A 26737-nucleotide genomic window follows, 5' to 3' on the forward strand; every position below is an offset into this window, starting at 1 on the left:
GTGTTTAGGAGAGCAAACACGTCAACCGCCTAAGACGATGAGAGGAGTGTTATTTTCAGGGAAGTGGGACAGCAGCATGTCCAGCTAATCACATAAGTTCCCCCGCTGGCCCAATACTCGATATATCACAATCACCTGGACTGTAATTGGTGCTGTAATCCTAATGGCATGATATCCCAGGAGGAGGAGTGTGAGAGAAGGAAAAATTGGTGGAGAGTGCAGCTGGGGTGGCTGTGTTCTGTGGTGTGATTCAAGTTTCTGTAAATGCAAGCAGCTGAACAGCTGACTGATTAGGATAGTAATAACACTGAAGGCTACATCCACCTCGCATGAGCTGGTTAAAGGTGATCCACACAAAGATACTATCTCCAAGCTCCCACCCTGCTTTATTTCATGCTGCTTGACATATTTTATTATTTTTGGGGTCAGTGAGATGCCAAATACATCTCTATTCATAATCAAACTGTGCAGTTAATTTCCACATTCTCTCGTTGGGGGTCCCTGTATGGGAGTCCATTATCTAATGTTCATACTAGTACAATCAAAAGCTGCATTTGAGGACTTCTACTGGAGGATTGAATTCCATATACGACTTATGTAATCTTTTCTATTATCAAATTTAACAATTTGAGAATCAAAATTTTCTACCCAGGTAGAGCCAATCTCAAGAACTTACTGGCACATTGGTATGACACTGGGCCTCGTTCACAAACATTGTAGATTAAGAAATCTAAGCTTAAAGTCTGTACAAACATATTTCATTATATAGAGTAATGGGGGTGTGGCAGTTTGCTGTTTGGTAATGTGGGCACTTGCTTGTCTATTTACAACGACTCACATTTAGAACCATAGGCATGTTGTAAGTCACGAACAGTTGTCTGAAAAATCTTTTCTAAGCACCCATTAGTAACTAAAAACATAGTTTTAAAAATTATTTATTATTATTATTTCTCCGTTTGTGGTCAGTGAACACCTAGCTATTAGGCTAAAACTGGGCTACTTTTAGGCTTTACACCGGAAAAAAGTAATCCTGTCAGGACCATAATAACCACTGAAAGTAGAACAGAAATCATTCTCAACATACCCTGGATACAATATGGTCATGCCCTTCACCAATGTCACCCATCATGTGGGTCTCCCTTTGGTTTTTCAGTGAATGTAAGACAAAGACTACCAGTTCTGTGGCCTCATCCTGAAACACAAATACACACATGCACACAGAGTGACTGTAAGCATGAGCATACAGAGCATGTAACTAATGTATACTTTATTTCACAGTTTTGATCAAATCTCACCACTAAAAGACTATACTTTCATTAGAACACATGGTCTCATTTTACTTTTATACACTCCCCTGCAAAAGTATTGTAACAGTGAGGTCAATTCCTTTGTTTTAGCTGAAAACTGAAACTGAAAATATTTGGATTTGACATCAAAAGATGAATATGAGACAAATGATTAACATTTATGCTTTTATTTCCAAGTATTTAAATAGCACCTTTTGTTTGAACCCCCCATTTTTATGTAAGCAAAAGTTTTGGAACCGATAATCTTAAAATAGCTTAAAGTAAATCAGACTTAATATTTAGTTGCAAATCCTTTGCTTGCAATACTGCATCAAGCCCGTGACCCATTCACATTACCCAACATTTGCATTTTTATTTTGTGATGCTTTTCTAGGCTTCGCTGCAGCCTCTTTCAGTTGTTGTTTGCTATGGAAGAGGTTACTCCTGTCCCAGAATGTTTGAGGCTCATCTCTGTACTTTTTGCCAAATTCCAGCCTGGCCTTCCTATTCTTTTTGCCAAAGGATGGTTTGCATATTCTGGTGTAGCCTCTTTACTTTTGTTCATTAAGTCTTCTTGTGAACAGTACATTTTGATACCTTCATTCCTGCCCTCTGGAGGTTGTTGCGGATGACACTAACATTTGTTTTGGGGTCTTTACAACTGTCACAATGTCTCTGTTGTCAACTGCTGTTGGTTTCCTTTGTCTATCTGTTTTAAAGCTGACTTAGTACACCAGTGATTTGTTTCTTCTTCAGGATATTTCAAATGGTTGCATTGCTATGGCCAATGTTTGTGCAATGGCTCTCATTCATTTTCATCTTCTTTTAGCTTCACAATTCCTAGTTTTTCACCCATAGACAGCTCTCTGGTTTTGATGTTGGTTACACCTCTTAACTATAAATGCAATCTAAACAGGCAAAACCCAAATCTAAAACTTAGCGTTGACATTCAGTGCTACTTATTGTTTGAATAATCAATGTCTATACATGTATACATATACATATACATACATATATATGTCTAGTCACATGTTCTAATACTCTTGCTCAAATGAAAAATTAGTTAAAACAAAAGGTTGTGTATCAGATCCACATATAAATGAAATGAAAATAAAAGCTGAAAGGTTGATCTCTAAGCTCATATTCATCTCTTGATGTCCAGCCCAAATGTTTTCAATATACAGCAAAAATAAAGGAATTGGCCTCACTAATTCCAATGCGAAGTGTAGTTGCTATATTTGCAAAGTTGGGTATATTCATTCAAATTATTAAAATCAGTCAAAGGATTATGATGACACTAAACCATTTACTTTTGAAATAATAATTTTTGGACTTTACACCTGGACTTAACCACCATAAGTAGCTTTTTACCACTATTCTAACTAGAATATCTTCAGTCCATCAAAAGGTGGCTAAATACTGCTTAAACTACTCCCTTTACTTAGATGATCGCGGTCGAGTTTTTTTCGTCCACTCATCAGTGGACTTCATGCTCTCCCTAGACACAGCCAATTACTTCCTACTTGTGACGCATTGGCACACGTTATGTAAATTGACGTATTTACAAAAACTAAAACTGGACATTGTCTTCATTGAAAAGATGTGGCAATGTTATGTCTATTATGACTTAAGCAATATCTGCATTTTCACATTTGAAAAAAGTTCTCTCTCTGATGCATCTTTCTTTTTGCATCTCTTTTTCCCACATCTCTTCTGCAAATACAAAATACAAGATTGATTGGCTATTTACTTGTGATGCTGATAATGATAATGATATGAGTTGGATACTGAGCCAGAATATATGATGATTATAACGTTCATAGAGAGGTGCAAAAGAGGCACATGTTTAATAATTAATAAAAACCAAGGTAAATCATAGCCATAATTATAAAAACGATTAAAGGCATTTAATCATCTTAATTAGAGATTACTTAAAATGGCTTAGTACACTTACACTTCTTTCTCGGCTGGGCTCCACTGTTATTACCATATGATCTTTATACCTTAAACACACTGTATCTTTCAAGACGGGAATCTTTTCAGCTGTAAATACATACATGCACACAAAAATATCAGAAATACAAATGGAAGTTCTTGGAAGTTCTTGCTTGCATATAATATACAGTACTTCTGTACTTCTTTGAATATGTACTGTAGAAATAACAAATGAGCTTACATGGTGTAAGCAGCTGCTGGTTGTATGGTGGTAGTCTGTTCATAATAAAGTCTCTCTTCAAGTTAGTTGAGCGGGCTTCCAGCATCTCTGATTCCATTTGACCAGCCAGACATCTGAGGGCAGATGCCAGCCGCCTTCTGGTGTCCAAGCCTTCACTGATTCCCTAAACAAAAACACAGAATTTGAGCCAGTTTCCTAGCCAACAAATAATGACAATGAAGACTCTCCACACAGAGGCAGTCTTACCCTTGAGAGAAATAGGCAACTGCCTGGGACCTCCAACTTGGAGGCCCCCCCAAAATAATTGCTATGATGCTTTATTACAGTACACACAAAAATACATCCATATATACTCTAGATCATCTCTTCAATAATCAAAAAAAATTTTACTCAAACTACCTCATTTATCACATACCTCATCACCTATACCAATGAAGCAGGTTTAAGGTTGTTTTTTCTTCTTTAGTGCAAAAAAACAACAACAACAAAGAAAATAAAAATAGGAGGGTTGCGGCAGGAAGGTCATCCCAAGTAAAAACACATGTCAAATCAATGTGCGAAACACATGAAGTGACAAGCCAAAAGCCGTTGACTGTTTTAAGGTAAACCTTCACGGTTAGAAAGGGGGATTATTACCTATAATATTACATATACCTATAATCATCGTTGGTTGTTGTAAATGTTTGTCAGGCAGTCTTATCAGAGATCAAATTAATAACCCTATCTGGAAATGGCGTGTTAGCTGTCAATCATGATAAGGTGAGGTATCTGATGATAGTTTAGAGGATACTACATTTGTCCCTATAAAGAACTGGCTTATTTTACAATTGCTCTCATCTTACAATTTCAGACACCACAGGAAGTAGATTATTATTGTAGTGTGCTTCTTTTCTTTGATATGATTCCAAATTATTTTGGTACCAAGCAAAGATTGTTATGATATGAACAACAGTATTAGTCTCCTCTGGAGGGGTGTACTAAATTCAAAATAAATATAAAATAGTAAATACTTATAAAAGACATTAAAGCTAAAGGATGCTATATTTTTCAAAAATATTTAGTAGTTAAATGCTCCTTAACTTTTAGTGTGAAGGAATCAAAACTGTAAAACAGACAAACAGCAGAAAGACATAGACAATCACGCCTAAGTTTTTAAGGGAGGCTTGTTCTCCAGTATGAGGTCAAGTGACAAAACCCATTCAATCAATTTAAGACTAAAAACATTGCCAGTTACTGTATGCGTTCGGCTGACATTTAAAGGCTGAATGTTTTCCAAAATGTGATTAGTCTTTACTACCACTGCTACACACACAGGTTGGTTCCTATTTCAATCTTATGGTGTTAAAACAAAAACAATTTTACCAACAAAAGTCGTCTAGGTATGCCTTCTCTCAGGCTGATGTCATTACTGCTGCCATCAGACAGCAGGCTGGGAAGTATGTCCATCAGCAAATCTCCCCATGACCTGTGGTAAGGACAGATATAGTGCACAGGAAATAGATGATTAAAAGATTAATCACTCTCAGGCCTCAGATGTCTGTATTAACAACCCACACGTACCTGTTGGCAACAGCAATGTCATTGGGACCATTGTTTGCACACATATTCTGCACTTATATAGCGCTTTTCTACCTATTGGCACTCAAAGCGCTTTACACTGCTTTTCTTCACCCATTCGCACTTACAATCACAGATACACCAATGGAGGAGCTGCTATGCAGCTGGCCAATGCTCACCAGGAGCAACTAAGTTGGGGTTCAGTGTCTTGCTCAAAGAAATTTTGACATGTGACCAGAGGAGCTGGTGATTGAACTAACAACTGCAAGATTGGTGGACAACTGCTCTACCTTCCTTCACCATAGTCGCCCGCATCCTGGTAGACTACCAGAAAACCAGACTGTATATAAAAGCAAACAAGCCCTTAATAAAGTGTTTTTTATTTTTAAAGCAGTGCATTACACCGCATATTATACGTTCCTGTCTTGTAGACTGCCATGATAATAAGTTACAGACTTTGTATCTGCTGTTTGTGTATTGACTATGCTAAGTATCCTCTTTTCCACTGATCTTAGAACATGGCTATATTAGCCTGGGTAACTCTGTGACAGTAGCTCCTTGTCCTGATTTTGGCTCTCCAGACTGAACAATGTTTTTCTTCCCCTTAAACAGAGCTTTTCCATACTGGCTTCCAGAGTGTTTAAATCTAAAATTGCTGATTTAACATTGCAGTGTGTTCAGTACGGAGAAAACAAAGCTTAGTTAGAAATGCTAAAACATCTGTGCCTAAACACGTGGTTGCAACAGCACGGCAATTTACACTAGAAAGCAGTCAGACTTCTTTGTCTGATTGGAGAAAGGACTGTGATTTGCTTGTTCCCCAAAACTGATGTCTGCTTGTTCTGTGACACAGTCTTTACTTTGTTCAGGGACATATTAGAACAAACCTGGCTTGATAGTCTTAGTTGTCTGAACCAAGGAAGATGAGATTTCAGTCAATACAAATTTAATGCTTTCTCCTAGAACACCTCTGCTTTGTGTTTTTTCTGCATAGGCATTGCAGACTTGTACTTTACTGGAGTATTTCCAATTTCGACTAAGTATACTTCACTGCAATTCAGATGAAAATATTGTTTATATAAATATATAACTATCTATATAAATATTGACTAAATATTAACTAACTATATAAATATTGTATACTTTACTTGTCTATTTATTTTACAGCTTTAGTTAGTAGTTTAGTCTTCTTGATACAAAATCCAATTAACTCATAATTTAAAAGGTAATATTTTGGATTAATCACCTAACCACAAAATAATCAGAATTGGTACCTCTACTTAAAGTGTACTAATTATAGGCAAATACTGGCTCTTTTACTTGAGTTTTAAGTGTGTTTATTTATACTGACTCCAAGCTAGTGTGCGCTATTGTATGCAGGAAGAACTTTTTTCAGCTGGCCATAAGTTTGTTCAGACTGCCTACACTAAACATTTGTGCAGCATGCCCAGACTGGCACATAAACCTGAAGTCTCCTGCGTAGACACAGGATTGACTGGGAAGATGAGTCATCTTACATTCTCTGGTAGGTGCTCAAAGTCAGGTGGGTGGAATGGTCTACTCCCGCTGGAGTACTGGCTTGATGAATTATTCCTCTTGGAAAGTAAAGAAGATCTCCGGCCTGTGGAAAGACAATAACACTTACTAACACAAAAAAGACTTAACTCTTACCTATAGCATACAAAACCAGGTGTGCCCCCGCCCAGCCCCTTGGGTGCAAATGGGAGGGTTGCCGCAGGGACGGCACCTGGCATACAAAATCATGCCAAATTAACATGCGGAACACGTTCTGCTGTAGCAACCCCTAAAGGGTCAAGCTGAAAGCCGTTGATAATGTAAACAGGAAACCTTGTTACTGAAATCAGGGTAGGACATTAGGGAGACCTAATTTCCATCTATACAGCTATCCCAGCTGTCATCGGGCGAGAGGCAGGGCCTAGAGTCTCTTGTTGCCGTAGTCAAAAAATTATGCATGATAAAACTTCTTTCTTTCTTTCTTTTCCTTTCGGCTGTTCCCTTTCAGGGGTCGCCACAGTGAATCATGTGCCTCCATCTAACCCTGTCCTCTGCATCCTCTTCACTCAAACGAACTAACTTCATGTCCTCCCTCACTACATCCATAAATCTCCTCTTTGGTCTTCCTCTAGACCTCCTGCCTGGCAGCTCCAACCTCAGCATCCTTCTACAGATATATTCACAATTTCTTCTCTGAACATGTCCAAACCACCTCAATCTGGCCTCTCTGACTTTATTTCCAAAACATCTAACATGAGCTGTCCCTCTGATGTACTCATTCCTGATCCTGTCCATCCTCGTCACTCCCAAAGAGAACCTCAACATCTTAAGCTCTGCTACCTCCAGCTCTGCCTCCTGTCTTTTCTTCAATGCCACTGTCTCCAAGCCAAACAACATCGCTGGTCTCACCACCGTCTTGAACACCTTTTGCTTTCATTCTTGCTGATACTCTTTTGTCACACAACACACCTGACACTTTTCTCCACCCGTTCCAACCTGCCTGCACTCGCCTCTTCACCTCTTTTCCACACTCTCCGTTGCTCTGAACCGGTGACCCCAAGTACTTAAAGTCCTGCACCTTCTTCACCTCTGCTCCCTGTAACCTCACCGTTCCACTTGGGTCCCTCTCATTGACACACATGTATTCTGTCTTGCTGCGGCTAAGCTTCATTCCTCTGTTTTCCAGAGCAGACCTCCACCTAGATTTTCCTCCACCTGCTCCCTGCTCTCACTACAAATCACAATGCCATCTGCAAACATCATAGTCCATGGAGATTCCTGTCTAACCTCATCTGTCAGCCTGTCCATCACCAGAGCAAACAAGAAGGGGCTCAGAGCCGATCCTTGATGCAGACCCACCTAAACCTTGAAGTCCTCTGTCACACCTACAGCACACCTCACCACGGTCTTACAGCTCTTATACATGTCCTGCACAACTTCTCTGCCGCTCCAGACTTCCTCATACAATAACACAGCTCCTCTCTCGGCACCCTGTCATATGCTTTCTCTAAATCTACGAAGACACAATGCAACTGCCTATGACCTTCTCTGTACTTCTCCATCAGCATCCTCAAAGCAAATACTGCATCTGTTGTACCCTTTCTAGGCATGAAACCATATTGCTGCTCACAAATGCTCAGCTCTGCCCTTAGCCTACCTTCCACTACTCTTTCCCACAACTTCATTGTGTGGCTCATCAGCTTTATTCCTCTGTAGTTGCCACAGCTCTGCACATCTTTCTTGTTCTTAAAATTTGGCACCAGTACACTTCTCCTCCAGTTCTTGGGCATCCTATCACTCTCCAAGATCTTGTTAAACAAACTAGTCAGAAACTCTACTGCCACCTCTCCTAGACACTTCCATACCTCCACAGGTATGTCATCAGAACCAACTGCATTTCCACTCTTCATCCTCTTCAACGTCCTCCTCACTTCACACTTACTAATCTTTGCTACTTCCTGCTCCACACCAGTCACCTCTTCCACTCTTCGTTCTCTTTCATTTTCCTCATTCATCAACTCTTCGAAGTACTCCTTCCATCTTCCAATCACACTCCTGGCACCTGTCAATACATTTCCATCCTTATATTTAATCACCCTAACCTGCTGCACACATGTCTGGCCAACCTTTACAAATCCACCTCTCCCTCCTTAGTGTCCAGCCTAGCATACAAGTTTTCATATGCTCTTTATTTGGAATTTCCATCTTTATCTTCACCTTACGCTGCATCTCCCTGTACTTCTGTCTAATCTCTTCAGTCCTCTCAGTGTCCCACTTCTTCTTAGCTAACCTCTTTCCCTGTATACAGTCCTGAACTTCCTCCTTCCTCTTTCCAGATGACACATCGAGTACCCTTCGACCTGTCTCCCTGATCAAATTAGCTGTAGTGGTCCAGTCATCTGAAAGCACCTCCAAATCACCCAGAGTCTGTCTCATTACACCGTAGTGATTTATAGTACACTGTCCAAATTGATGAACCCTGTATGAAAATCTTGCTAATTTTACTTAGTAAAGTTGAATGGAGTAAATAGGCATGGAGAAACAGTGATTTTCAGGTTAGTTACAATTATTATTTGTATGGAGCCCAGGAAGTAGCTCTGTACAAAGAAGCAAGTTTTTTGGTGCTTCAACACACAGGACATTGTCTGAACGGCAGGATTCTCCTTCGCCTAGAGATCGCTTCATCAACTTTAGCCTGCTGTTTGTGTAAAAGTCACTATTTGTATAGGATCAGATGTTGGAGGCGCACACATTGAACAACTATGCACAGTGTGATTACGTCGGGTTATCCACTGTGTTTACATGCTCCATTTGCCTCGTCCAGCCAATTTTAGTTTTACATTTTACTTTAGCCATGTTGTGGTGCATTCATATAATGGTGTCATATACATATGTCCTATATATATGTCAAGTGAGCACCTTGCATGGCAGCCACTACCATCGGTGTGTGAGTGGATGAGAACATTGCAAAACGCTTTGATAAGCGGCGATTTACCATAGAAGAATATTTGAAATGTAAGTACTATTCAACTTGGAATACAATTAGAAATAAGAAATTTAAGAAAGGCCAAATTTTGCACAATTTTTTAGCAGATTTTCATTAATTTCATAGCCCCCATTACCACCAGACTTCATATGACAATACCAGTTTCCTTTCCTTAATTAAAATTACCAGAATAATGTAAGCACCTATAGTTCTGTGTTTACTGTTATATTACGGAGTGTGAAAGAGATATCAGAGGGCAAGGTACAGAAAACCAATGGTCACTGTACTCAAGGACTGAAATAAACAATTCTCATAAAAAAAACCAAATGACGTATGTAGTGTACCTAAAATTTATATGTATGTGTAAATGTGCATATTTTTAAATACAAATAAAACTGATATTGATTAATATTAATTCCTATATTATTTTATATACATTTTTTAAAACCTGACATTAAACCTCACACCATTGTGGTGGTTAAACAAAAATACAACTTTACCTTCAGTATAATATCATGGGTTGGCCTGCCAATCCTCTCCTCTGACTCCACGCTGTATTCTGCTGCCAGTGGAACAGTAGGACTGTAGAGAAGCCAACGTTTTTCACCTTCCAGCTGGAGAATAAATACCTAGGCAAATAGCATCATCAGAGAGAAGAAAAAACCATGTAACACTGTAACCATGGCAGATGCGGCATCCTGTGTATCTGTAGTACAGATGCTCTTTATTTCAAGCATATTGTTATACATCCTGTGTTTCATTTTGTCTACTTGTTTAGTTTGGTTAGCTGAAGTAGTTTTTGTTGGAGCTTTTTGTTTGTTGTTATGGGCACTGGTTACCTCTGAAGTAAATGCATTTATACCTTTTGGTTTTAGGAACACTTGGTCTTGCAGGTTTTGCTTGATGACAGAGGGTATCCCAGTCCCTATCATCATCATCCCCAGAATCAGAGATTGGGTTACAAGGCCGAATGACAACAGTCACTTGGGATCTCTAGATCTATCACTACAGCTGTGTTTTTATGGTTTTTATGTCTGGTTGGTTGGCCGCTAGCATACTAGTTTGTCTGTCTGTACCTGGAGGTCCTACAGGATCTTAGCTGGGTCATTCTCAACCACCTTTGGGGGAGAACCCATTTTGACTTTGGGTTTGTATTTAGCACAGATGTTTTAAACTAATTAAATCATGAAAAATAATTTGAGGCTGTTTATACAGAATGATCGCTCCTCTTGTCCCTCTTCCTTTCTTCTCACCCCACATTTGTAAACACTGTATGACATTAACTTTGTGTGTTATTTCTCTGGTAGTTGGCTTGGTCCTTGTCTTTTTCCCTTTTTCTGTCCCTTTCTGCAGGCATCCCTGGCTGTTTTTGTTTTTGTTGCTCTTTTCCTTTCTCACTCCACTTTCCACTCACCCCAACCGGTCAAGGTAGATGGCCACCCACCCTGAGCTTAGTTCAGCTGGAGGTCTCTTCTGTTAAAGGGAGTTTTTCCTCTCCACTGTTGCCTAGGACTCACTCAAGGGGGGAATTGTTGGGTTTTCTCTATACATCTTTATAGTCATGACTTTATTCTGTAAAGTGCCTTGAGATGACTCTGTAAAGTTGAATTGAACTGAATTAGTAAACTACCAGTGCCATCTGTTGACTGTGTTGAACTGTTTTATGAATTTAAATGTTATGCTGTATTGTTTTGTTATTATGTGTGAGTAACTAACCAGACACAGAAGAGGTGGGGCTGGCTCTGAGTCCCCACCTATCAGTCTTATCCAAGTTAGATGGGCATGTCTTTAAAAATCCTGGCCAGTCTTGGTGTCTAACATTTTTAATTAGAAAAAGTATTTCCAATAAGAAAATGCACTGTGGTTGCTTCGGCTTTAAAAGGATATTCCAAACAAAGCTGAAAACAAGCTGAACCTTTTTTGGTGAAATAACAAAGTTTTGCTTTTGCTGAAATAGCTGAATGAAATTTGGCTTCTTTATATACTGGTTAGGCAAATGTCAAAACCAGTTAAGCCTTAAAAACTTAAAAGGCAACTATCTGTTGTCATTGTTTACATCTTCGATGACTTCATCAAATAATTTCAATAATTTCTAAAAGTATAAAAATTTTAAAAATATATTTAAATAGCGATATACAAACAATAATGTCCTTTATAAGAATGTTCTGAATGTTTTGAAGTTTAAACTGTGTTTCTAGCTTAAAGTATGCAAAAGTAGTTAGGCGCCAAATAATGTACGGAAGACAGTAGTCAAAATAATAACACAATAATAATGCTGGAACATTCACAGTAATGATGCTGGTGTTAATAACTATGAGGTGTACCTGGATGAAGATGGCATTAAAGTATATGGCCTGACCACATGAAAACACTAAGGATGGTTTCAGTACTAAACCAATTTCATAGAAAATCAAAGCTAAGGTGATATACCTGACCACAATTTAGAGCAAAAGTGAATATATCTGTAAAAGCCCTTATAAGCATGCCAAGCTTAAAACACAAGCTTGCATTTTAGAGGATGTGTATAATACCCACTTTACAAAAATATATCCATAATGAAGATATAGTATACTCACTGATTCATAGTTCATCAACCAAGCCAGCAACACAAGAAATAAATAATATTTATCAAATATTATATAAAATCACTGATGGGCAACATATAATGTATATGAGAACATCAGTTATACTTTCACTTACGTACCTCAACATCATCATAGTGAACTGGAAGGCCCTGGGAGTCTTGTGGTGTGATGTAGATGTTAGAGCCCACCAAGGCTCCAAAGAAACACTCCAGCTTCTCCTGGATCTTCCACAATTCATCCTAACAACATACAGGAAAAAACAAATTAGCACTGCTTTTAACAGTCCTCCAGTCAATTATCCAATGTGAAATGATAAACATTTTCATTCAATTTGTTCTCTTTATTTGCATTTACCCTTTTATTAAAGAGAGTTATTGTTATAGAGAGCAGAAGAGGATTGTCTGCACAGTGGAATAGGAAAAAAAAAATCAGGTAAACATTCATGTGAACATTTATTTTACATTATCATTAAGAGGATATCACATCAATGCAGATTTATTAATGTGATACAATTTTAATGCCACACTTATTTTTAGGCCTTAAACGTAGGTTTAGATTACCCCTATGTACCAGCACAAGGCAAGTGACGCTGAATGATTTGCAGTATTTTAGTTACACTTGAGGAGTGTATTGAGTGACATTAGTGGATGTGCAATTTAAACAGAATGTGTTATTATAATAATTATTATTACTGTTATAATCACCATGTACAATAATCCTTAAAAATATAACAAGGACTGTTATTATCTTCTGTTGTGGATATATTTCAATACTTTACTTGAGTAAAAGTGGTACTATGACACTGTAATTGTGCTGTTAAGTAAAAAGTAAAAAATGTGCAATGAAAATCTAAAGTCAAAGTATCCATTTATCCACATTTTTCTGGCATTTTCCAGACAATAAGTCATGCTTTTTTTTTCTCATCTGATGCACTTTGATGTGTAATTTATAGTCGTTTTTTGAAACAAACACTAGATGATGCAGCTGACAATTGTGACTAAATTGATGTTACTTTGTCATCGAAAAAGACTAAAGTTTAGTGTTAAACTATAAGTCTCTCTAATAAAAGTAAAAATGCAGTGCATGTGAGCACATACCACCCCACAAATCAGAATCAGATTTTATTGTCAAATTATCTTTGTGTATACACAGAATTAGACTCTGGTTTCTAAATCAAAGAGAAAATCAACTTAATAAAAACAATAAAATAAAAATGTAAAAAAAAAAAATACATAAAACAGTGTCACATATTCTTGTAAACATAACATATTAATCAAATATTGCGCCTATTTAAAACACACAATAATTAAATGGTAAATGGTCTACACTTATATAGCGCTTTTCTACCTATTGGTGCTCAAAGCACTGCTTCTTATTCACCCATTTACACTCACGATCACACACACTGATGGGGGAGCTGCTAGGCAGCTCGCCAACACTCAGCGGGAGCAACTAAGTTATGGTTAAATGTCTTGCTCAAAGACACTTCAACATTTGACCAGATGAGGGAGTCACCCCAAATTATTGCACCTATCTGAGACTGGTGTTCAGTAAAATGATTGATTGAGTAAAATCTATTTCACAGTCTGGTTGTTCTTTTGTTCTTTTAACTGTCCTATTCAATTCAATTCAATTCAACTTTATTTATATAGCACCATTTCCCAACAAAGTCATCTCAATGCATTTTACATAATAAAGTCCAAACTATACAAGTATGTAGAGGCAACCCAACAAATTCCCCTTGAGCAAGCCCTAGGCAACAGTGGAGAGGAAGAACTCCCTTTAATGGAAGAAAAAAGAAGGGGAGAGAAAAAAAGAAAAGAGCAACAAAAAACAACCACAAAACATTGGGCAGGTTTTTAGGAAAACACACAACTCCAAAGCAGATGAACCCTACAGAAAGGAACAGAGAGTGAGAGAGAGAAGGAGAAGCACAACTACAGGAGAGAAAAAACACAAGTTTAATATCATGCAGTGGTGAAAAATAAATGTATAGAAAGAGGAGATTTCTCATTGCACTTACGGGGTCCCCCAACAGTCTAAACCTATAGCATCATAACTAAGAGCTAATACCGGTTGACTGAGCAGCTTTAACAATAAGCTTTATCAAAAATGACGTTTTTAAGACTAACTTTAAAATTAGAGAGGGAGTCTGCACCCCAAATCTGGATTGGGAGCCGGTTCCACAATAGAGGGGCTTGATAGCTAAAGGCTCTGCCTTCCATTCTACTTTGGAAACTGTGGGAACCACAAGTAGGTCTGCATTCCAGGATCGAAGTGGTCTAATCAGACAGTATGGTACCATGAGATCTTTAAAATACGATGGAGCTTTACCATTAAGAGCTTTGTATGTAAGGAGGAGGATTTTTAATTCTTTTCTAGATTTTATGGGAAGCCAATGTAGAGAAGCTAATGAAGGAGAGATATGATCTCTCTTGCTAATTCCAGTTAGCACTCTTGCTGCAGAATTTTGAATTAATTGAAGGTAATAAATGGTAAATGGTCTGCACTTATATAGCACTTTTCTATCTATTGGCACTCAAAGCGCTTTACACTGCTTCTTATTCACCCATTCACACTGACAATTACACACACACTCATACACCAAGGAGAGAGTTGGTATGCAGCTTTCCAACGCTCACCGGGAGCAACTAATTTGGGGTTCAGTTATGGAAGTAGAATAGTAGCAAAATTATTTGTATGTATACAGGGATTTGTGCGTGCGTACTTAGACTTGTTTGTCTGTACTCTGACATGTATTTTTTTGTTTCTGTACTTTAATTTGTGTGTCTGTACACAAATCTGTAACTGTAAATAATATTTGTGTGTATATAAATAATGTGCAAATGTATTCACTCAAAAAACTAAATGTAAATGTCCAATAATCTGAGAAAACACTCGGGTTTTAAGTAAAAGTGCTGGAAAGCCTCACAATTGGTTGTATTTTTAGGGGTGGAATTTTGCTACTGTTCTGCCGTCTGCAAGATTTGTGTGTCCCTCAGCTCGGACTCACAGGCTAAGCCTTTTAGGCCGAGTATGGTTCATCTCACAGTGTGCCTTACAGTCCTGAAGCTCCGAGGGCGGTCTGTAAAGCCAGTGCTGAACGGAGGGCAGAGCTGTTGCTACAGTCGTTCGGGTGAGTCTTACCTTTACTTGTCTTTGAGTTGGCCATAGTGTTTTGCTCTTGACTTTCTCCTGCTCAGCCAAACAGTGTTTCTGTACTGTTAGCTACAGCAGATAACGTTAACTGATGCAGGCAGGTAAACAGCTACAGCTAGTGTAGCTAATAGCGAACAAACAGTGTGAGCTAACTTTACTCCTAAAAGTGCTGTTTAGTGGCAACTGCACTCGTGCTTGAACAAGCCTTTCAGAGGAGAGAGAGAACGTCTTGGAGACCTACAAGCAGAAGTCCAGTTTCCACTGAACAGCACTTTCGGATAACCATGACCTGGATGACTGAGAATCCCCACAGACCGGCAACTTTACTGGTTTTAAGAACATGATCATCAGCTGTTGTTCAGCTCATGGGGTTTTAACTCATATAGTGTCACGTCCAGTGACTGGATCTCTGTTTCGTCAACCTAGTTATTGCAGATTTTATGGCCGTTTACCCATCACTGAGTCTTTGCAAACATGTCGCTGAGCACAATTAATCTTACATCCAAAATGCTGTAATCAAAAAAAGTCATATTTAAACATCAAGTTGTTTATTACAACACTGACATTTGTCTTCCAAGAAAACTGTAACTCAGATCTCACGAACTGAAAAAATACTAACAACATGTGAGTTTATGATTGATATTTCCTTTTATTTGGCATACACCAAGTTAACATTATAATGACAGGAGGGACACTTGGTTACTGTGTGGATTGTACCACATTAGTTTCTCCACAGAAATAATCAGAAATATGGCTTTCTAGCAATTGCTGCATGGAGAAACAGAAATGCAATACACAACTATACATATTAGTTATATTTTCATAGATAGAAATACACCAATGCTAACATTTCAAAACTGGTTTACTGACTGTAGTTCCTCTATTTCAAATGGCAAACAGCCTTTTTACATATATTCACAGACATTTATCATTCATTGTGTCCAAGAAGAACATCTGATCACGAGACTTCATGATGAAAAGACTACTATGTAGTTTTAGGATGACTGGACTTGTATTTTTTAGATGCAGATTGTTCACCAAAATAAATGTTTAACATAACAAGTGATTTGTGTCCTGTTTGTAGGCAGGTCCTTCATGGGAAAGCTGATGCAGAAAATTGCTCACCCTGACATCATCATCATGGAGGATGGATTACTGAGGCTGCGCACAACTGCACCTTATAAACTGGTGATAACCAACCATGACAAAACTGGCAACAGGTTAGAAGACAGTACAGAATAACTTGTCCAGTCACACAATCTTATTGTTTTGCCTGTGTAGTTTATCGTATTGAACATGAAAAGAGATTAAAGCACTGGCTTTAGGCTCTTTTCTTTAATTTTACATCCACACTGGTTCATATACACAACTAATGCTGCCAGGGAGTTTGTCATGGCCCACCAGTGGGATGACCTTCACTTCCAGGGTCACCTGACCTCAGTCCAGCTGTACAGGTGTATGCAGGCCGATGGCTAAAATTGCTAAGTAACTTCTTAGCTATATGGCTCAGACAGTCCATGAATGAAGGGCTTTGGCCCAAAAGTTTTAATATCAAGCTTAAATTGTATCATAACTGGTGAAATGATCATTGCACTACTAAAGCGAAAATCATCATCGCTAGTCAAATCTATAGCTACAGTCCACTGTTCATATGTGAATCCAAACCTTCAATCTAGACAGGTAAGATTAACCTTTAGAGCTGTGGGCTTTTACCTATTACTCTGGCCTTATAAAAAAGCTTTATTCATTAAGTAATTTCTTGTTTAGTAGAGCCTTCATTACAATGTGACTGCTGGAGCAGATGAGTTCTCCAGGGAATGTTGCCTTTGTGTTTCACAGGTCTATTTGCTTGCACTTTTGAGTCCCAGACCTTGTTCACCTGTTCATGCTGGCAACATGTACGAGCATCTGAGGTAAATTTACTACCCACTTTGTGAAAAAGGTCCACACTGAACTCTCAATCACCATCTATTTGAAATATTTTATCTCACTGCAGAGTTTCAGAAGACCTGAGCAGTGCTGGAGAGGCATCCGGGAAAGAATTGTGCTGAGCCCCATGTTTGCAAAGACTCAGTGATGGGTTAACGGCCATAAAATCTGCAATAACTAGGTTTACTAAACACAGATCCAGTCACTGGACGTGACACTGTATGAGTTAAAACCCCGTGAGCTGAACAACAGCTGATGATCATGTTCTAAAAACCAGTAAAGTTACCGGTCTGTGGGGATTCTCAGACATCCAGGTCATTGTTATTCCAAAGTGCTGTTCAGTGGAAACTGGACTTCTGCTTGTAGGTCTCCAAGATGTTTCCGCTCTCCTATGAAAGGCTTATTCAAGCACTAGTGTAGTTACCACTGAACAGCACTTTTAGGAGTAAAGTTAGCTCACACTGTTTGTTCGCTGTTACTTACACTAGCTGTAGCTGTCAGTTAACGTTATCTGCTGTAGCTAACAGTACAGAAACACTAAAAACACTGTTTGGCTGAGCAGGAGAAAGTCAAGAGTGTGAGAGAAATTTTGCCTCAACTCCAAATTGCCTGTTTATGGTGACCAAATGTTAAATTCACACCTCAGCAGACCTTCTGTCTGCACTGTCTTCAGACCAGAGCTTCATCAGGAAGCTGTCCCAGCGGGGAACACATAGGAGAAGAGTGGTCTCAGATACTTGCTAATTAGATTCCTGACCACTGCGTGTATGTTCTATAAGGTTGGTTTGCATTGAGTCATTCCTTTGTGCTTTTATGTAAATTCAGCTGCTGAGCTGAGTGGTTAAAAGGCACCGTGAGCTGCCTTTTGCCTCCTTAACTTGCCTTACAGTTTTTGCCATGACAAAGAGCAAACAATACAGCCAACTCAGACAGGTAAAAGTGAGACTAACCTAAAGGACTGTAGCGGCAGGTCTGCGTTCCTCCATTTAGCATTAGCTTTACTGACCGGCCTCTTTGCTTCAGTGTTCTTCACTAGCCTGAGTGCGGACTGTTGGCACACTGTGAGATTAACCATACTCGGCCTGTAAGGCTGAGCCTGGGAGCCTGAGTTGAGGGCAACAAAAACCTTCCAATACAGACAAATTGCTTTACGCACACACAAATTTTGCAGACGGCAGAACAGTAGCAAAATTCCACCCCTAAAAAGACAGCCAATTGTGAGGCTTTCCAGCACTTTTACTTAAAACCCAAGTGTTTTCTCAGATTATTGGACATTTACATTTAGTTTTTTGAGTAAATACATTTGCACATTATTTTATATCCACACAAATATAATTTACAGTTAAAGATTTGTGTACAGACACACAAATCCGAGTACGCACACACAGTTTGAGATATACAAGTCTAAGTACGCACGCACAAATCCCTGTACACATACAAATAATTTTGCTACTTTTCTGCTTCCATATTCAGTGTCTTGCTCAAGGACACTTCGACATGTGACTGGAGGAGCCGGGGATTGAACCAACAACTGGGGGATTGGTAGACAATCACTCTACCTTCCTATGTCACAGTCTGGTTGAAGGTTACTTTCAAGTAAAATACTCAATGTCTATTTGAGTCCTTCTTGTATTTATGAAAAAAAAGACAAACTTAAATTATCCACAGGCAGTAAACCAAAAATGCCATCATCCTTTTACTGAAGCGTGCAGTCAGCTGTCGAATTGAATAATAAAAGGACTATTTCACTGAACAATAAACAATCCAGTAACAAACGGAACTGACCTTTTGCCATTATTTTGTTGACAATCTGAATGACAACATTCATTACTTCTGTGCATTCCGGAGAAAATGTTTGGGCACACATCGCTTCTTGGTGCAGGATGCAGTGAAAAGTCAGCAGCTTTCTGTCCAGCGAGTACTGCAGTAAAGCCACAAAGTCCTTCTGTGCTCCTGTCATGCTTGGTGGCCCATCAGTAGCCAATGACACCAGGTTGGTTGGTTTTTATTCCTTTGGATTTTAAACAATTCCAGACAGTCTCACAGATGTCCTCCCCCCCGTGTTTGGCCTTTATTGGCCGCCATTTGTTCAATATCACCTTTGTCTTTAGAGTCATCACAGGGAATTGAGTAGGTCACAGCTGAATTAATGTCTTAATTTACTGTCTGGTGATGTCTTCTGCCATTTTTATGGTTCTGTCTTTGACACCCTTTGCAGAGAGGGGCATATCCCTGATTTTCTGCACAATTTTACTCTTGTTTTTAAAGTCCATGAATATCTTCTCTATCTCTAAACGACTTCCCGTGCCTATTTCCTGGACGGCAACAAAACTAGCATATGTACTTGAATTTGCCCCCCTGGTCTAGTAGCACAAGTATAGACAAGAAAAGGTTGTTGGTTACTTTCACTAGTGCAGTTCCTGTACTGTAATGTACTCTAAATCCTGACTGGAAATCTTCAGACAGTGTATGAGCCAACCAAGGCTTTCCTCAGTTTAGTTTTTGTTTTATGTAGTATGTATTGTTAACTTTAATCAATTGTGTGTTGTGTTATGTTTCTGATGATGTCATTAGTTTTTAAGATGGTTGTCCAGTTGTCAATGAAAGCTGGAGCAGAGGAACTGACTACAAGAGATGCTGTTCAGCTCAGCTACTGAAGGGTGCAGACATGACTCGGTAGCTGGAGCACAGGAACTGACTACAAGGTGGTGTGGACCACAACAAGGTAGAAGAAAAACGTTCAGTGTGAAGCTGTGGAAGCACACAGTGTCTTAACAAGTTCTGTGAGTTCAGCTATACTTTGAGAAACTTGTTTGATTAAACTGTTTGTGAACGTGCTTGGGAGATTACTGTACTTAAACTTGTGTGTACAATTGATCCATCATCGGCTAAGTTGAGAAGCAAGTACAATAAATCTTCCATGTTCGTCATACAACAATCTCTGGAGTGAAGTATTTGGTGGAATGTCAGATTTGAGTAAGATCGCCTCTACAGACAGGTTATCACATAATTGCTTTGCAAGTACCTTTTCCAAGGATTTTAGAAATAAACGGGAGATTGTTTATCGCTCTATAATTGGCTAAATCACCTGGATCAAGACAAGGTTTTTTTAAGTAGGAGTTTGATTACGGCAACTTTATAGGGCTTTAGTATATATCTACTTTCTAAAGATAGATTGACCAAATCTAATAAGAACGTGTCTATTAAGTGAAAACAATAGACTTTAGCTTTATCTTTAAGCAATTCGGTTGGGACAGGATCTAAAAGACATTTTGAAGATGCAATAGTTGAAGTTAGCTCATCAAGGTCTATGGTTAAAAAGCAGTCTCAGAGGGAGTGGGGTCTTCTTGATGATTCTAGAGCTGCTGTACACGAAGATCTATCTGTAATATTTCTGGGGAAGACCTGGTAAATTTCTTCCCTAATAGCTAAAATTTTGTTTGTAAAGAAATTCATGAAGTCATTGCTGCTCAGTGTTAAGGGAATACTAGGCTCATCCGAACTATGGCTCTTAGTCAGCCTGGCTACAGTGCTGAAAAGAAACAGGGTTGTTCCTATTGTCATGTATTAGTGATGAAGAATATGCTGTTCTGGCGTTACGGAGAGCTTTTTTTTATTATCCATAATTAAACAGTTTTTTAAAGGCCAAATGGGGTTCTTCTAAATTAGTGGAACGCCACCTCCTTTCTAACTTTTGTAATGCCTGCTTTAAGCGGCGCGTTTGTAAATTGTACAAATTCACCAATTCACCATCACTCACCATTGTATTGACACATGGTGGTGAAAATGATGAAGAAATAATTTCCTTAAATTTGTTCACAGCATTTTCAGAAAAACATCTGTTGTATTGGAATTGTCTTTTTGTGTACTAAGCACTAAATTGGATAGAAAATCTGAAAATTCTGTTAAAAACTGGAGGACGGTCCGCAACAGCAAACTGAAGTGGTTTTTGAGTTTTCCAGTTTGGGTGTGAAAGGCTAAAAGTAAGGCTCTCACATGAATTATAACTATGTTTAGGTCTAGGTAAAAGGCTTCTTGGTAAACTTAATAAGATTGGTAAGATTGCAGGTACTCCTCCACTTTGGCCTGTGCTTCTATGAATGTGATAATTACGCAATAGGTAAGTAATAAGTAAGAGTCAATAATGTTGACTCATTAAGAGTGATGTATTCTTGCTGCTGCAACGAAGTTTCAGTAAGACAAAATAAGTAAATTTGATGATCATTTATCAAGACACTAACAGTGATTTGGACGAAAGAGTGCTGAAGTACTGCACCAATGCGGCGTGGCACGGAGTTGATCAGTCTGTGGCACTGCTCAGGTGTTATGAGAGCCCAGGTTGCTCTGATAGTGGCTTTCAGCTCTTCTGCATTGTTGGGTCTAGCATATCGCATCTTCCTCTTCACAATGCCCCATAGATATCCTCTACCTTACACAATTTCCTCATGGGATCTATAAAGTTGTTTGACTCTTGAATAATCACCTAAGCTGGACCAGGGTATGGAGAATTTAAATGGTTTGATAGTTTTTAGAGCAATTACAGTAAGATTTTATGTTGTGTAGTTTAGTATCTGCTACTGTATGAGTGGGGCTAACCCCCAGAGAAGACTTGGCGGAGGATGCAACGACACCTGGCAACTAACTGACAACCAACTGAAAAAATACCTGACAACCAGAGTAGCAAGAATGACACTGATGCAGAGTGCAGCAGTTACTTTAAGGACAAGAACAGATTTAACTTCAGAACTACAGTATGATGTGACTGATAAACTACTATCAAAGAATAAGTGAATACATGAGAGACATGTTTGAGAGGAGAGTTTTGGCAAATTTGTCATATTCTAACATATCACCTACATCGTAGGAAAAATAAAAAAGAACTCTCCCCAAGATGCCATTACAGCCACAACCAGCCATAGTCTATAACATTTTCAAAACTGTTTCCCCTTTGCCATGGCGATGGATACTTAGAGACACTGAGCCTGCTCTGTCAGTTAAGTCAGAGGTTGTGGAACAGACAGATAATACAGATGTAGCCTGGATTATTTCAATAGCACATTGTATGATCAATGTTTAAAAGTTCATACCCTAGTTCTGAAACAGAACTCTTTAGGCAAAAAGGGATCAGAAAATTCAATGTGCCAAAGTAAGTACACTGCTAATGTGAAAAGCATTTGCTAAACATTTGATAGGCAGCCATCTGCTGCTATGCATTGTTCAGTATATAAATGTATTAGGAGTATTCTTAATTCAATGAAAATCGTGACTTTACTGTTGTAGAACTCATTTTGCCTAAAGGGGAGTAAATCTATGATCTTTTTGCTGTCAGAATTCTTACCTTGAATCTCTGTGGCTGGTGAATCTGAATGGTAGCTTTGTTCTGAACCAAGTTCTTCAACAGAACACTGCTCTTAACTCGACCCTCCTTGTTGAGTAATTTTTTCTTGCCACTGATGCAGCGAACAACGTTGATATCCCTGTAGTAATCCAGACCCCGAGAACACAGGTTCTGCAGATCAGAGAGCTGGAACAAAGACTTGAAATAGGAGACTCTACTGGAATCAGACCTCTGCAGATGAAGAGGTTTCTTCTCCCAGTACTCCTGGAAGAACTGCTCTGTCCCCATGGGCTGGATGAGACTTTCAAACAGACTTACTGGGCTGTGGAAGCACAGAGAGGATGGAGGGCTGCTGTGCTTTACTCTGCTTTGTTTAGGAGGGAGCCGCTGATCATCACTGGCCAACCTCTGTGCAGTCTTTGATTTACTTCTCTTTGGCATTTCAATCTGAGTAAAAATCCAACAATATGTTCAGTGAGATGCGGAATTATCTCTGAAGTATGTAGGAGGCTTTATTTTTTTGTAAATATGATTGCAAAACTTAATAGAATAAGGGCCTGCAGAAACAATTTCCAAATAATAAAGGCTAAGCATGAATTGTAAATAAGTGCAGGCATTATTAAATAGGTCTAACTGAAGTAGTGTAATTTTAACTTTTGTCTTATGATGAAAAAACATTTCTTGACATGTGATGCATCTACTTAGTTATTTCAAATTGTTTCTGCTGCAGAAGCGAGGCCAGAAGAAAAGTAGTTAATACATAATGAGGTCATTCTGAATAAAATGCTGCATAAACACTTGTGAGAAGCAATTCTATTATGTGGAATTGTTTTAATCAAAGCTCACAGAGAGCCTATGTTAATACGAGAGTCTCCCTACTTTTACGCAGTCCTCCCATTTTTGGAGCTGCAACGATGAAAAGAGTGTAAATATAACAAGTTAGGAGAACAAGGAACAAAACAAACGAGACAATAATCATCATTTTTGATTTTTAGTGCTGGTAAAAGTATTTTTAGTATTAGAATTAGAGTATTGGAGTCTGTCTTACAATTTGGAAAGCTATAAAATAGGAAGGTTACCTATAAAATATCCCTCTCTTTAATTATCACACTCATGGACACAACTGTCTTTAAATTATGCTTTTAAACATTTTTATTTTGGTGAGGTAGAATGACAACATGTAATTTTAATTAGTTAAGAATTTGGAGCACAGGGTTTAACTCATCGGGGGGCACCACAGGGTCAAAATTATGGTCAAAATACGCATACAGCATGTTAAACATTTCGTTAAAGTACCCCTTGAGATGTTTCACAGTTTTCAGACACTTGCACACACAAGCTTTTGGTAAAACTCTTTTTGGCAGAATTGTTGTTCAAGGTTATGTAGCTGCCAGGAGGAGGAATTGTCTACAAGACATCAGCCATAAATGCCACAGCATGTTTGTTAAAATACGAGTTAGAATTTATGGCTAATATTACAACCTTCAACACTGTATGACCACAGTGAACAATTAAAAGTGTGGCTTTACTTTAAAAAAGAACACGAAGAAACAGTGCACCGCACATGTAAAACTAAATATTTACAAATTTAGATGCACATGAAATTTAAACATTTAAAACAGTTTTACATTTTGCAGTCTCCTCACTGCATAGGAGATAGATCAGGAGTCATTTTTCAGAATCCATGGGTAGATAACTTTGTGCTTCACTTTAAGGTGGGGGCCAAAAAAACGGCCTGAAATGGGTCTGAAATGGTTATAGCAGTTAAAAACTAATGTTTTTCAAGTTCCTTCTAGTTCTTTGAGCTCCACTCTGTGTGTCCCTGCTGTGCGTGTCTGTTTTGTGCGCATCTAATCACAAACCAACTTCTAGCAATTGCACTACTATAGAAAAAACAAGTCAGAGCCTATTTCCCAGTGTTAACTTTGTTAACTCTGCTGCGTAATGTTAGCCAATTCCATACTTGAAGTATTTTTGAGTCCAAAAAAAAAAATGAAGATACTCCTGATAAAACAGCTTTGTGAAAGACATGCAGTGGCAGCATCAACATGACTATTACCAGGAATATCAAATGTCACCACTCACATAAGAAGGCAATGGAGTAAAACCCCCTAAGGTCACAGTGAAGAAAGTCAAGTAGTATATCTGGCCAACGCTCAACGGGAGCAACTAAGTTGGGGTTCAGTGTCTTTGTATGTGTACTTTGAATAGAATATTGAATATATTTGAATATATGTGTACTTATAGCTAATAGCTTATATACTAATAGCTAAATTAATATTGATATGAAATGAATTTTATCGGACCCGAATGATAATGTATAGTATTAAATGTAGCTTAGAAATGTAAGCAAATGAGATTCACACCCCTACTAGAAATTGTAATAAATACTATTTATGTAAAATGTACTGTTATGTCAAATGTTTGTTTAGCCAAATTTTATGTACACAAAATTTTATTTCTAAAAGGGGTCTCAAAGCTTCAGGGTATTATAAATTTTAAATGTGAAATGCCCCTGAATAAAATTAAAACAAAGAACGCACAAAAAGGTACTCAAGCAGGTTATTACTATAACAAGGATAATATTAACATTACTTCTGTTGTTACTTGCACTAATTTACTATTCCTTCTTGTAATTTGTACATGTAATAATGCCACATATATTATTCGACATTTTATATTCATCATCACAACATTCATCACTTTCATACTTCATCGTTTTTTACTAGGTATCCAATATTCTATTATCATTTTTGTATAGATTGTAATGGCAATTGAGCATTGTGCCACAACGGTTTGTAAACGAAGGGGGGGAAACAGCTTAATCGGAAACTAAGCTCGCCTTGGAAAGAAATTCGACTATTCCAATAGTTCTATAGTTCTCAGCAGGCACTACACCAACAACACACAAAGCAACAGCTAAGCGCCCACAATTAACGTGTCGTTCACACACACTAGGTAATGTTTCTTGGTTCTTAATAGTGTCAATGATTACACTCACCTTATAGCGTGCGGTGAGGGAATAGTGTTTTCTCAAACGTGTCCGACAGGAAACAGGCACTACTAATTCATTTTGTTCCTTTTCTTCTTTTTCTTCTCCTCCTCCTTCTACTTCTTTTTTTTCGGTTTATTGGGAGTTGGCAGACTAGCTTAAAGGTCAATTACAGCCACTTTATGGATTGGAGTGTAGTTATAAGCTTGGGAAGAGAAAAGAAAAAAAATACATTATTTTTAATAAACCTCTCGCTTTTAGCGATAGTTGGTTAGGTGACTGTATACTTGCTACAATGACTGTCAAATAAGATTCTATATAGAGCGGCAAGCGTATTGCGTCACTTTCTGTTTCGGCACGCTCGGGTTTCTATCGAAGGACGTTTTACTGATTAATTGCAGCTATCATTTGACTTAAATAAGTGATTTCTTCACTCAACAATTAATACTTGTGTCGTGACATACGCTTGTTATTACACTTTTACACTACACTTGCTTCTCTGTCTCTCCTCTCACTTCCTCGGTGTGTCTCATGTTCAGGTTTTCCTCTGCGTCCTTTAGTGATAATGGTTTATGTAACAAGTGTAAGGTTTTTGTAGTTTTGGAGGCGAAGCTCGCTAACACTGAAAATAATGCAGCTATTCAGGCCTGGTAGCTGGTGCGGGCCAGCCTAGCGTAGCCCCTGTTAGCTGTCACCCGGCAGTTCCCGAGCAGCCGGGAAGCCACTCCGGTTGGGTGACTGTTCGTAAGAGATCTAATGCTAAACAGACGCCCGAGGTTCACCACCAGTCTGTTCATTTTTCTAATCGATTTTCCCCACTCAGCGACACACCCGCTGAGAAACCAACTCTGGTAATTGTCAGCTCTATAGTCAGAAACATGAAGTTGGAGATTCCAGCGGCCATAGTCAAATGTCTTCCTGCGGCCAGAGCGGGCGACGTTGAATCATATTTGAAACTCCTGGCTAAAGATAAACGTAAATACAGTAAGATTATTATTCACACGGGAGTTAATGACGCCCGATTACGCAAATCGGTGGTCACTAAAATGAATGTTGAATCGGTGTGTAACTTTGCCAAAACAATGTCGGACCCCTGGTGTCTGGACCCCTGCCACATCTGACCAGTGACGACATGTACAGCCGCATGTCGTGGGATACATATATAACTGGAAACGATTTTAGGTAAAACCTAGGCTGATTAGGAGCTTCTTATC

General features: G+C 38.6%; 1 protein-coding gene across 5 annotated transcripts in view; it reads right to left on the reverse strand.

Annotated features, from left to right (window-relative positions):
- riox2 (ribosomal oxygenase 2) overlaps positions 1-26534 on the reverse strand; it is a 33705-nt gene extending 7171 nt beyond the window's left edge. The window contains exons 1-10 of one of the 5 annotated variants that reach the window (XM_067494327.1): positions 25533-26520; positions 23411-23437; positions 22532-22978; positions 12225-12344; positions 10021-10149; positions 6537-6640; positions 4825-4927; positions 3463-3625; positions 3241-3329; positions 1085-1192 (exon numbers count right to left, since the gene is read on the reverse strand). In XM_067494327.1, coding sequence (XP_067350428.1) covers positions 1085-1192; positions 3241-3329; positions 3463-3625; positions 4825-4927; positions 6537-6640; positions 10021-10149; positions 12225-12344; positions 22532-22972 — 1257 coding nt within the window. In that variant the 5' untranslated portion in view covers positions 22973-22978; positions 23411-23437; positions 25533-26520. Of the gene's footprint in view, positions 1-1084; positions 1193-3240; positions 3330-3462; positions 3626-4824; positions 4928-6536; positions 6641-10020; positions 10150-12224; positions 12345-22531; positions 22979-23410; positions 23438-25532 lie in introns of all 5 variants that reach the window. The other 4 variants (XM_067494328.1, XM_067494326.1, XM_067494329.1 and 1 more) reach the window with 4 other exon arrangements.
- Positions 26535-26737: the final 203 nt, after the last annotated feature.

This window comes from Channa argus, chromosome 24 (genome assembly GCF_033026475.1).
Source record: "Channa argus isolate prfri chromosome 24, Channa argus male v1.0, whole genome shotgun sequence".
NCBI classification, from domain to species: Eukaryota; Metazoa; Chordata; class Actinopteri; order Anabantiformes; family Channidae; genus Channa; species Channa argus.